Source organism: Gouania willdenowi, chromosome 11 (genome assembly GCF_900634775.1).
Source record: "Gouania willdenowi chromosome 11, fGouWil2.1, whole genome shotgun sequence".
In the NCBI taxonomy this organism is placed as follows: Eukaryota; Metazoa; Chordata; class Actinopteri; order Blenniiformes; family Gobiesocidae; genus Gouania; species Gouania willdenowi.
Genome location: NC_041054.1, coordinates 14052906 through 14064661, shown reverse-complemented (window position 1 = coordinate 14064661; position 11756 = coordinate 14052906). Strand labels below are relative to the sequence as shown.

The 11756-nt window shown below is 39.2% G+C and overlaps 1 protein-coding gene across 3 annotated transcripts; it reads left to right on the top strand.

Moving 5' to 3' along the window:
- The first annotated feature begins 1061 nt into the window (after positions 1-1061).
- On the top strand, positions 1062-11212 carry dync1li1 (dynein, cytoplasmic 1, light intermediate chain 1). 3 transcript variants are annotated; one of them, XM_028461737.1, is made up of 13 exons: positions 1062-1252; positions 1480-1553; positions 3233-3349; positions 3471-3701; positions 3871-4025; positions 4206-4299; positions 5567-5702; positions 5810-5921; positions 6017-6121; positions 6211-6298; positions 6389-6511; positions 6797-6820; positions 9907-10042. In XM_028461737.1, exons 1-12 carry the CDS (start codon positions 1149-1151, stop codon positions 6817-6819), a joined length of 1362 nt encoding a protein of 453 aa, XP_028317538.1. In that variant the 5' UTR covers positions 1062-1148; the 3' UTR covers position 6820; positions 9907-10042. The 3 variants fall into 3 exon arrangements, with proteins under 3 accessions (XP_028317538.1, XP_028317537.1, XP_028317540.1); XM_028461736.1 differs by lacking the exon at positions 6797-6820 and having other exon boundaries at positions 1069-1252; positions 9907-11212; XM_028461739.1 differs by lacking the exons at positions 1480-1553; positions 6797-6820 and having other exon boundaries at positions 1121-1252; positions 9907-11212.
- Positions 11213-11756: the final 544 nt, after the last annotated feature.

The following is an 11756-nucleotide window of genomic DNA, read 5'->3' as shown; positions in this document are numbered from 1 at the left end:
CACATTTAAACACTGAGCAGTGAGTGGAGTCAACAGCAAACTTCATATGAACTAAGGAAATTAAAAATATTGAATGCTTTGATTAAGGGTGGGGCTAGAGCAGCTAAGTCACTCCCAGTCTATACTATAAAATCTCTAAAGAACAATTTATGCTATGCAAACAACCTCCTTAATACTAACTATACCTTTCTATTTGCAATACTCCCAATCCTACCTACTCGCCACAGTTTGTAGAGTCTGCAGGATTAAGTTTTTATAGGAGGGGGTTGTAAGAATCCACCAAACATCACAAACCACCATTCTCAGCCAATAGCAAAATCTAACTGTAATGATTGGGTTTCCATAGATAGGGGAAAGTCCCTCTTAGATGTTTACAATAATAATATTATGTTAAATTGGAGAAAAACCTCAAGTTTGACAAGAATCAATCAACAACCATACTTTATATCCAAATGTATTGGTTTTTCAGCAGAAAACTGGTTTTGGGGTTCAGTTAAAGTCACAGGTGGATGCAGATGTTCCCACAAAGATTAAAACATGTAAAATGTGACACATTCAATGACACATTTGTAAAATTTGATTAATGAACAAGATTCAACAGTCAACTGTGAGGCTGGCACATGAAGTGCACAATTTCCTATGGAGTCAAAAACAATAACAGGGCTTCAAACTTTGTGTAAATTTGGGGAAAAGAAAAATGCATTGAATTATTCACGTTTGTTTCTAGCCAACTACATTATCAATGGATTTAATTGAATATTAAATGCAGCACTGTTAGTTTACTTTGAAAGGAATTCATTTTGCAATATAATTTCCTGATCTCAAAGAGTTTTATAGACTTCAGAAACAAATTGCAGCAGTTGTATAAGCAAATGTTTGGCCACTGGCTGATTTAAGATCAGACTCTAGCTCTTTTTTTGTTTTTGTTTTTTAACACAGTGTCTTAGCTTATAGACTGGCTCACATTGATGAGATGGATCCTGGGTCCTGGGGCTGCTCTGCTGTGGTGGATGAGCTGCTGTTGGTAGAGGTGAGTCTGGCTTTGTGCAGCGGACCACGCCCCGGTCGGCCCCAGTGATCATAGCGTCGCACATTAGTCTAGTGCTACTACATCCGGGCGCTCCGCTCACTCTACCAGCCCTGCGAAGATGGCGACTCTAGGGAGGAGTGCAGTATTATCCTCCACCCCGGCCGGAGCTAAGAGCGCCCCGGAGAGCTCCAACCCGGAGGAGGACGACGGACAGGACCTGTGGTGGGAAATGAGTGTTTGAAGCCGGTTGAATGCTCACACTGTATTTGTGCAGAGTAGCTTTATTACAAAGAGGATGGTTTGACAGCTAGCCTGCTAACGAGGCTAGGCTAGCATCAGCACCAGACTGAATGGTGACACAGCAGCAGCACTAGCTGGCTTTAGCATCTCGCTGTGGTTTAATTGTGAAAGAGGGGGGCTTATTTAGCTGCCCTGTGCTCTGTGTGCAGGTCCACCATCCTGAGTGAAGTGTCCACCAATTCAAGATCAAAGCTACCGTCTGGGAAAAATGTCCTTGTTATGGGTGGGTATCTATCTGCAGTCTGTCCCTGTCCGTAGCCAGTGAGCATCATCCTCCTCCTCCTCATCATCATCCTCATCCTTAAAGCATGCACTTGCACCTGTACGGTGGCTAAGCTAACAACTATAGGTTGGTCGTTTCTTCCTTTGTAAGAGGAAACAGGCACAGACACGTGTGTTGGTACAAATCCTGCCTCCCCATCACACAGCAGCGACATGAGAGCCTGCAAGTCATTGTAGCATCCAGTGATGCTAGCAGCACAGTAGCATTGAGAAGCTAAGCTAGACAGACAAACCAGCGGTCTGTGTGTTTTTATGGAGCGGGCACATACACACTGAAGCATCACGTTTACACATCCGCCTGACATAATCCACAGCCCACATCCCATTCCAGCTAATCACACACTGGGTTATGTGTGAGGGGGCTGTTATGCTATCAGTGGCTTTATGTCAACACCAGGGAGCTCTGCTTTATTATGCCTCCAGTCCCCCTGTCGGTGATGATGGTGAAGAATGGATGCAGCCATAACTTTTACACAATGACAACATGTTGTCTTTGTGATGTGCATTAAAATCAGAAATTAGAAGAAGTACATAATCATCAAACCAGTTTTACACTTCAATATTTAGAGTGCATTTTCTGTTCCTCTATTTAAAAAAAATCATGTGTTTGCATGTTGGCTGTGTTCTAGCGATAGGATGTCTACACATATACAAACATTAAGGACACTATTCTTAGTATGGAACATTTGATGGAGCGTTTAACCTATTGCAGCTAAAAAAACAAAACAAAACAATTTGAACATTTTCTGTAAAGGCTTTCAACAATGTTCAAGAGTGTGTTTTTATAATATTTTTTTTTTGCATGCTGATCAAGTCTTTCTTCAGAGCTTGTCTATTAATGGATTTGTCAATGTTACTAATGCATTTTTATGTTTAAAATAGAAAGAAACCAGCCCTCTAGTGCAGGGGTTCTCAACTAGTCTCACCCTGGGACCCACATTTTGCTACGGTCATTAAATCGTGACCCACTTTTTTTTAGAATTCAACCAACTAAATTTAGTTTTTCAAAAATAGCTGTTTTTTTTTTTTTTAAACAAAAATATATTTTCCTGTGCAACATGCATTTCACAGCATGCCTGTCAAAAGAAAAGTTTATTTCCAAATAAAAGACAAGTTCAACATGCAATATTAAGTATTTATTTGTTTTGACAAGCTGTCTGCGACCCACCCAGTACAGGTCTGCGACCCACTTTTGGTTCCCGACCCACCAGTTGAGAATCGCTGCTCTAGTGTGCTTACACTGGGAAAATTAAATGGTCCAAAGAGTGTTTCTAATCTCCTAGTGACCATTGTGTATTTCTTGTGTACAGGCTTTTTTTTTTCTTTTTTTTTTTCGTCATTTTCTTATTTCCACCTTAAATAAGTAATGCTTCATGTGTAGAGCATCACTAGCTGGGCAAATAAAGCACATCCATATATTTCTGATGTTTGGCCATTTCAACATGTCCATTCGTTAGGCCAATATAGTTTGTTGTGGTTATTGTAGTGTTGTAAATATATATATATATAAAGGTAAAAGGATGCACAGAATATTTTAATAATTCATAGGAATTTTTCTGACATGGGTGTGTTGAGCTGACCAACTTTATTTACTGATTTAGTTTTTTTTAATGTTTTCAGGTGAAGTGGGTTCAGGGAAGACCACCTTGGTTGCAAAGCTACAGGGGATTGAGGAGTATATGAAAGGGCGTGGCCTGGAGTATCTCTACTTCAATGTACATGACGATGACATTGACGGTAATCAGCAACTGTTTGTTTGCCTCTCAGATTTCAAAAATGAGTTCATTAGGATACAGTTAAAGCTGTTGTATAGCTTGTTTTTTTTTTTTTAATAACTAGGTTGTGTATGTATTTTTAGATCACGCCAGATGTAACGCTTGGGTGTTAGATGGAGACCTTTATCATAAAGGTCTTCAGGGCGTCGCGGTCCCGGTGGACACTGTGGAGAACACGCTGCTGGTGATAACGGTTGACATGTCACGGCCGTGGAACGCCCTGGACTCCCTTCAGAAGTGGGCCGCCGTTGCTAGGGAACACATCGACAAACTCCGAGTCACCCCGGAGAAGCTGCGAGAGATGGAGCACAGATGTGAGTCATAGAGAGAAAACAGAACTCATAATAAACTTTTCTTTCTAGATATGCACACATTAATTCTATATCAGTGTTTTTTTTTTTTTTTTTTTTATCAGATTAGTGTGCAAAAGTTTTACTTGCTGAACTATTTCAGAAACTTATTTCTGCTCTGATCTGTACGTAGTGGTAAAACAGTTCCAAGAGTACACAGAGCCCGGCAGTGGAGAGGATGGCACACCACAAAGGAGGAGTGATGAAGAGGAGAGTGTGCTGCTGCCACTTGGAGACAACACACTGACGCACAATCTGGGCATTCCAATGGTGGTGGTCTGCACTAAGGTACACCAACTGTCCTGAATCGTGTTAAAAATGCAAATATTTAGTAAGAATCAAACCAAACCTAATGGATTGTTTTACTTTTAATCGATTTTGTATTAAGGCAGAACACCTTATTTTAAATCCAAATCCAGTCTAATACCATGTGTGTAAGCCTGACATGTGCTTCTTCTTCTTCCTCAGTGTGATGCAATCAGCACATTGGAGAAGGAGCACGACTACAGAGACGAACACCTGGACTTCATCCAGTCCCATATTAGGTGTTTTTGTTTGCAGTGTATCTTTCCACATGAGTTTGTTCAATAGATGCTTTTGCTGAACTGCTTAATAGAGCAGAGGTGAGTGTAGCAGTCTTCCAAATAATACTTTGGACCCAATCCCATCTCAGTGTACATTTTTAGAGCATTTTTGAAGAACATATTAAGGTTCCTTAGTTATGTGAACATGGTCCTGTGGTTGCCTGTGTGTCTCCGAGTGCTGAGCTGTCCAAAATAAAAATAAAAAAATAATGTATTTTTAACTAGAAAAGGCTTTATTACTCCATAACCCTGAAGATGATAAGCATAGATGACGGATAAATGACTGGTTTTCTTCTTAAAACCTGTTTAGATCAGGGATGGGCAACTCTATCACAGGAGGGGCCACAAAAATGGGATTGTGTCTGTTTAAGAGGGCCACATTGTCAACATTCAAGTCAGCATTTAGAATAATGAATCTGAACATTAAAAAAAAGGTTTTGTCTTTGTTGTTTTGTCAGTTTTAGTCATTTTGTGTGTTCTTGTTGTAATTATGTCTAATTTTCTGCATTTTTTTTCTCGATTTGTGTGTTTTTGGGTGTCACTGTATTTTTGTTATTGTTTTATATATTTTCCTGTCATTTTGTACAATTTTGACAGTTTGTGTCTCTGGAGTTATTCTGTAATGTGTTTTTTTTTTGTATTTTTGTAGTTATTTTTTTTTGTTTAAGTGGTTGTTGTGTCTTTGTTGTCATTTTGTGGTTTTTTTTGTGTACTTTTTGCATTTTGCTGTCGATTTGTGTGTTTCGGGAGTTATTATGTGTATTATATTGGGCTTTATATTATTTCCAACTTCTTGAAATACAATTTTGGGGATTTGTTTTGGGGGGCAAAATTCGACTGAGGGCCACATGTGGCCCCCGGGTCACCCATTGCCCATGTCTGGTTTTGATGCACATTGGAGACACTTTGGACCTGCACTTTTTTTTTAAAACCAGAAGTTATAAAATGAAGTGCATTGTATATTATCATTGCTTTATGATTACTGCAGTTGTGCAGCATTTTGTTGTTGGTTTGTTGCAAAGCCAGCTCATTAGATGAGGTAATTACTGCTGATAAATCAGTGCACAGTTTAAAGGGGGAAATAATGGGCTTTGCATCTTTTAGGGGGCGAGGCAATTTAATCTGCTTTAAATGTTTAGATATTTTTTTACAGTAGCAGTTCTTTGAGGACCGGTGGTGTTAATTCTCATTGAGACACTTGTATTCAACATCTCTTGTTGCAAATATTCTTGACGGCTTGGTCAGACGGTGCCTCTTTGGTTTACACATCAGTAAAGGAGATGAAGAACCTGGACATCCTGTACAAATATCTGGTTCACAGACTCTACGGCTTTCCTTTTCACTGCCCTGCACAAGTGGTGGAAAGAGACGCCGTCTTCATGTGAGTATATGATCACGAGTGCACGGCACGCGTTTGTGTTTTTACAATCTTCGGCACAGCAAATGTTTCCTGTGTTTGATCTGTAACTGTCATCACTCCTCTACCAGTCCATCAGGTTGGGACAATGAAAAAAAGATTGCTATACTTCATGAGAACTTTCAGACGGTAAAAGTAAACGACAAATTTGAGGACGTCGTAGTCAAACCACCGGTTAGAAAGGTACAAATCTTAACATTTTAAAGTACGCACACAGAAATAATTAACTTATCAATGATTCCTTTTTAACAATGTCGCTGTCTTTTTTCTGTTTTAAGGTTGTGCATGAAAAAGAAATTCAGGCAGAAGACGACCAAGTGTTTCTGGTAAAATTGCAGTCGCTGATCGCAAAACAGCCTGCTGTGACGGCAGGGCGACCAGTCGTGAGTTCATCCTTTTTGGTTTTTTTTCACGTTTGACTTCATATACTCTCTTCTATGTTTATTGTTGTGATGCAAACTTGTTTTTGCAGGACACAACGAGCAGAGCGCCTACAGGCTCTCCAAGAACGAGTAACCGTTCAGCGGCTGCCAACGTAGCAAATGCTATGCCACAAGCCGGTACGTCATGCATCCCACTGCTCGAGAGGGGAAACCTCCTGTTGATGGACTTTGCTTGGTTTTTACCCTGTAAATGACATTTTGCTGCAGGTCAGACCAGTGAGGGTGTGCTGGCTAACTTCTTTAACAGTCTACTGACAAAGAAACCGGGTACAGGAGGGCCAGGGACTCCAGGTGGTGGTAACAATACTCCAGGAACTGTACGGAAGTCAGGTGAGAACGCACACTCGGCTTCTTAGAACCAATGATTGGATGAATACTTCACTTCTAATCCAGTCATCATGTGTGCCTTATCACTCTTTTAAGTGCTTGATAGTTGTTAATATTATATAAAAGAATCATGTGCATCCGTAAAACTCTAAATCTCACCCATCACCCACAGTTTTTAATGCGTCTGTCTGTAGCTTTGTCGTCTTCTTGCTACCTACCTACCCTCTGTCCTATGTGTGCTCTCACTACTAACGTCATTCATCGTGTGTGTGTGTGTGTGTTCACTAGTCAGAGGATGCTGGCCCCGTTAAGGTGTGTGGGAGCAAACCATTTCTCTCGCATTTTTGCATGTGTATGACATGGCTGATTGTTGAAGCACCCCCCCACTCCCCTTTTTTGTTTACATATAAATCTCCGGTATTTAAAAAGTATTTATTTTCTTTTTTTCATTAAAATGAAGTTAGAATTTTAAAACATGTGACATCACATGATCATGTGTTATCAAATTCAAGTTATTTTTGTAGCCTTTCAAATCCATTAACTTGTAAAACTATTCGATACTATTTCAACTGTACAGAATTTCATACACTCTATTGTCTTCATTAAGAAGGTATTTTTTTCGGCTCCGGAAGGGCTTTAATCCAGGCGAGATTAGGCAAAATGGTTCCTTAGAGAGTAAAGGAGGCAGACTCTTGCACTAGTAGTGGATGTGTGAGGAGTAGGGATGTAACGATTCACTCAACTCCCGATACGATTCACGATACTGGGTTCACAATACGATTCTCTCACGATTTATTTTACAAAATGGGAATGTAGACAAATATTCCTTTATTTTTTGGGGGGGAAAAAACTAGAAAATACTGCACTATTTTCCTTTTATATTTAATTGTCAAAAGAATCCCATGATAAACTATTCAAAAGATGCAATTTAACTAAAAATAAATCTTGAATGAAATAAATAAAGAAATAATACAAATGAAGAAGAAGCCTATTAATTTAAATTCTGGTTCTATAGTAAACAATGCAAAACTACATAATAGTTCCTTTTCTTTTTAAAAGTGCAACTGAAAATGTATTTTGTGCCTTAAAAATTGGACTTGGAAAAAAAAAGTCTAAAAAGTCATTTCACTGTATTTAGGTCAGATATTTCTTTGGACCAGCAGAGGGCGCTGGTAACCCAGTGGTCGGTTGGCATGCAGATATCTTTGCAGTGAAGAAGATAAGCTATGCTAGCAAACATAGCTAATAGAAAACCGTGACTTTACAGATATTCACGTAATATTACAGATATTCTTTCGATGCTAAAGGGGTAAGGAATCATTTATGAACATGTTTAAGGTAGATGACGGCCAGAAAGAAAGTAGTAGCAGATTCCGCCCACCGCCTACACTTTTCGACGAGAAGGATATATTGCGCCCTATCTTCAAAGGACAATGTTATGTGGCATTTATGGTCGCTCGCACAAAAAAAGCCGAAAGATAAGAATCCGTTCCTCAGTGAAAATGTCCCCTCCTAACCTCCTGTTTCAGTTTGTTTGTGCACGTGACATTGTAATGCTCATTACATCATTTACAATCAATGCACATGATTCTAATGAAAGCAGGATAATGGGAACAGAATATTTTATATTGATGCATACCTAATGATATTAACATAACCTATATGCCAGACCTATTTAGAATGGGAATTACATGTTTCTACATACATTTGCATTTTTTTTTTATTGCTAACTATTACTGGTTCAGTAATTTAATATTTTATGATTTAATCTAGGTAGTATGGTTATATTTTTTATCTTATCACAAGAGCACCCAGAGAGCGCAAACCTCCGCCAAGCCCCAAATATCCACTTTATCAGATATTGGCAGTTATATGGATCGGTGATACTGATCGTGGTAGCTTTGAATACATTTTTATTCTATCATGTATGGGCATTTCCATATTTTTTTTACAAAACATCACAATGAAATGTGCAATCCAGGTGAAACTCAATTGGGTAATTGAGGAACAAACCTGACATAAGTGAGTCAAATTTCATAAAGATCAGTCAATTACGAACCGAGATTTGAATTCTTAAAATTTTGCCGAATGATGAGATAGGGATTTTTCAATATTTGAAACTAATTCAGAATCATATTGATCCAGATCAACTCTAAAGTTCAATGGACTGTTTCATGCCCTAAGGTTAATCTTTGGTTAAAATGTTGTCAAAACCGTGAAGTACTTTTGACATAACCCTGATATCAGACTTACAAACAAATAATACGGCAGTAAAAATATTTATTTTAATTTATTTTAACCTTTATTTAACCAGGAAAGTTTCATTGAGATAAATGATCTCTTTTTCAAGAGTCCTGGAAGCAATTAGGTCTAGGGGACTTGCTGAAGGTCCCACAGTGATGGCCCACAGTGGATTTGAACCTGCAAAATTTAGGGACCTGAGTGTGGGCATCATTGAAAGCATAACATTTAAGTGGATTTTTTCTGTCAATAATATTTATTCTTGTAAAATAAGTGGAAAATTGGAAGACTGTGCTTATCTCTTCTTCTGCTATAGTATTAAATAGTTAATATATCCACATGCTTTTGTTTTGAAATGTAAATGTGCCCCTTGTCAATTTGCTTTTGCTTTTATCTATCATGAATTGACAAATTAAAGAAAAAAACTGAAGCACACAAAGCAACATCCACGTGCATCTCAAACCATGGATGCTCACACAGAGACGATCGCAACCCAATTGGGAAACTTACTTTATTATTTGTATTACTATTACTACAGTATTTCTGCTGTTTGACCTGTTCATGTGGTAGTGTGGGGTCCTTTGTAGGGATGTCCCGATACAACTTTTTCACTTCCGACATGATACCGATATTGCAGCCTTGCATATCGGCCGATGCCGATATTGATTCGATGCGATATCAGCGCAAATCATACATAATTTTATTACACATTTTGTAGTGTGGCATGTTAGAAAAGGCTTGATTAAGTGATTTTCTCAAACATGGAACAATTGTCAGCAACAGAAGGTTACATTGTTGGAGTGTGAACCACAGTCACCTATGGATAGAAGTGCTGGAGCTGAACATTTTATCGGAACGCTTATATCGGTGATTTTAGATGCAGTCCAACAAAATCCGATATTCATTTTCTGGCTGATATTGGACCGATATCCGATATCAATATCGGATCTGGACACCTCTAGTCCTTTGTGTATTAAATCATGGAAGACGTACCATCTACTCCCCTATCTCCCCAGCTATTATTCTAACCATGTGCATTTTATTTTTTTTACATTTGAGTTAATTGCATGCATTGCAATTGGTTTCCGATCTGCTGTGAAGATGCACTGGCAGCTTGTTTTGACTTTTCTGTTGTCTGTTCCTTGCTGCTGATGCAGGTTCAAAATTGGGGCTGAGCGACGTCCAGGCGGAGCTGGACCGCATATCCAACCGGGAGACAGACTCAGACTTGTCCAATGCCAACGAAAGCCCTGCCACCGACAACCAGGACACATGAAGACCAACAAACCCCACCTCCTCTCCCACCCTGCTCTGCCTCCTTCCTCGGTCTTTGCCCACTTCCTTTTTTTTCCCCCCTTTTACTCGTTACCAACCTAAAGATATTGGAGTATTGGAGTAAGGGAATGGTGGATGCACATTTTTCCTCCCTCTTTTGTATCATTTTACACATTCTCCTCAAAGAGAAGGACTCGCCACCTCTTTCCTTATGACCTCCTTTACACTTACCTCCCACTTACCTCCTTTTTTTTCCTCCAGCTATTTCACCGAGGACAAGCATTTGTCACTATTACATACAAGACTGTCTATTACGCGGTTAGGGGGACATACAATGGATTTGAGGGGATACGGCTGGATGATAGACTGATTGCAAAATTGAAAGTGGGGGGGGGGGTTCACCCATCCCTTCATTGTAATGGTACAGTTAGTGTTTTGACTGTAGGAAAGGGCGCATGTGAAGGAAACTGCACTTAGATAATTTAAGGATGACTGTGATGTTGTGTGTTTGATGTATGCAAGGGGATGATTGATAACAAAACATGCCTGTAACAGATTTTGCAAATGAATATTGTCTTTTTTTTCTAAATGAAGGGAAAACTTACCAGTATTTGTGTGTGGGTGTGAGTGTGTGTATGAATGGTATGTGGCTGATAGAGATAATGAAGAGATTTTTTTTCTTCTTCTTCTTCAACTTTGATCCTTTTGTTTTGAAAGTTTTGTTTGCATTTCAACCAAATGGCTGATGTTACACTACAAATGCACCACAAAGAGTGTGAAACTCTTCCACATAGCAGTTATGGCTGCTAGATTTAATGGAAAATCTCAAATGGATTTGACTTGGACAGTGAAGAGCTAAGGTCCACCTAAGGACGCGGTTCTTAAATTGGCTATTCTGCTTCTCCAGATGTTACGTGTCGTTCAACGCTGTAGATAACGGACTGTACACTGAGAGGGGGGGGTGATAGCGAGGCGAGCGAATAGCTGAGCTTTATTTGTACAGAAAGACGCACTAGTGATTAGTAGCTGCTGGCAGGGGGCTATTTGGGAATGGGGTTACAGAATGAGGGAGGGTTACATCAAGAATGTACAGTCATTGTCATGCTGATCGGTCCCGTTATTTCAGAACTCTGTGTTGGCGTTTGTATAATCAGATCTGTCAATCAGTCAAATAAAAGGTGTATTTATTCGGGACCATCTACCTGGACTTTGAGTCTTTTATTTTACATTTTCTTAATCATGTGACAAAATTAATAAAAAAATTTTAAAGACAAACTAATCAATGGATCGATTAGTTTGCTATTCATTGGCATTGTATCGGTTTTCCGTCTGAATTTCTATCAAAAACATATTACTCCAAGTAGCTTATTTGTAATTTCCAGTTGGCATTTGTAGAAAATGAGCTGCAAAAGTGGTCAAACTATAACCGACAGATAGATTTTGAGGCTATAATCACAAGCTTGTTTCGCTAATGTGCCACTCTAGACTACTTACTATGCTAGTGACCCATTAGATACTTGAGGCATTTAGCTGAAACCATCATTTAGTCACACGTGCCGGGAAGATGAGATGCTCAGAGAGAAGATTGCAAATCTGGGTCAACTGCCTACGTGATCTCCACCTTTGATCATAACCCACAAATCAATGTGACGTAAAGGTTTGTGACCAAGGTTAACCTCTTGTTTTGGTTTTTTTAATAAGCCACTCTACTTTTATCCATTCAGCTGTAAGT

Excerpts from the sequence above, each read along its gene's own strand:
- dync1li1 (XM_028461736.1), top strand. The coding sequence starts at position 1,149 with ATGGCGACTCTAGGGAGGAGTGCAGTATTATCCTCCACCCCGGCCGGA. Across the intron at positions 4,300-5,566 it reads TAGGTGTTTTTGTTTGCAGT|ACGGTGCCTCTTTGGTTTAC; the intron begins GTATCTTTCCAC and ends CGGCTTGGTCAG. Across the intron at positions 5,922-6,016 it reads TCAAACCACCGGTTAGAAAG|GTTGTGCATGAAAAAGAAAT; the intron begins GTACAAATCTTA and ends TTCTGTTTTAAG.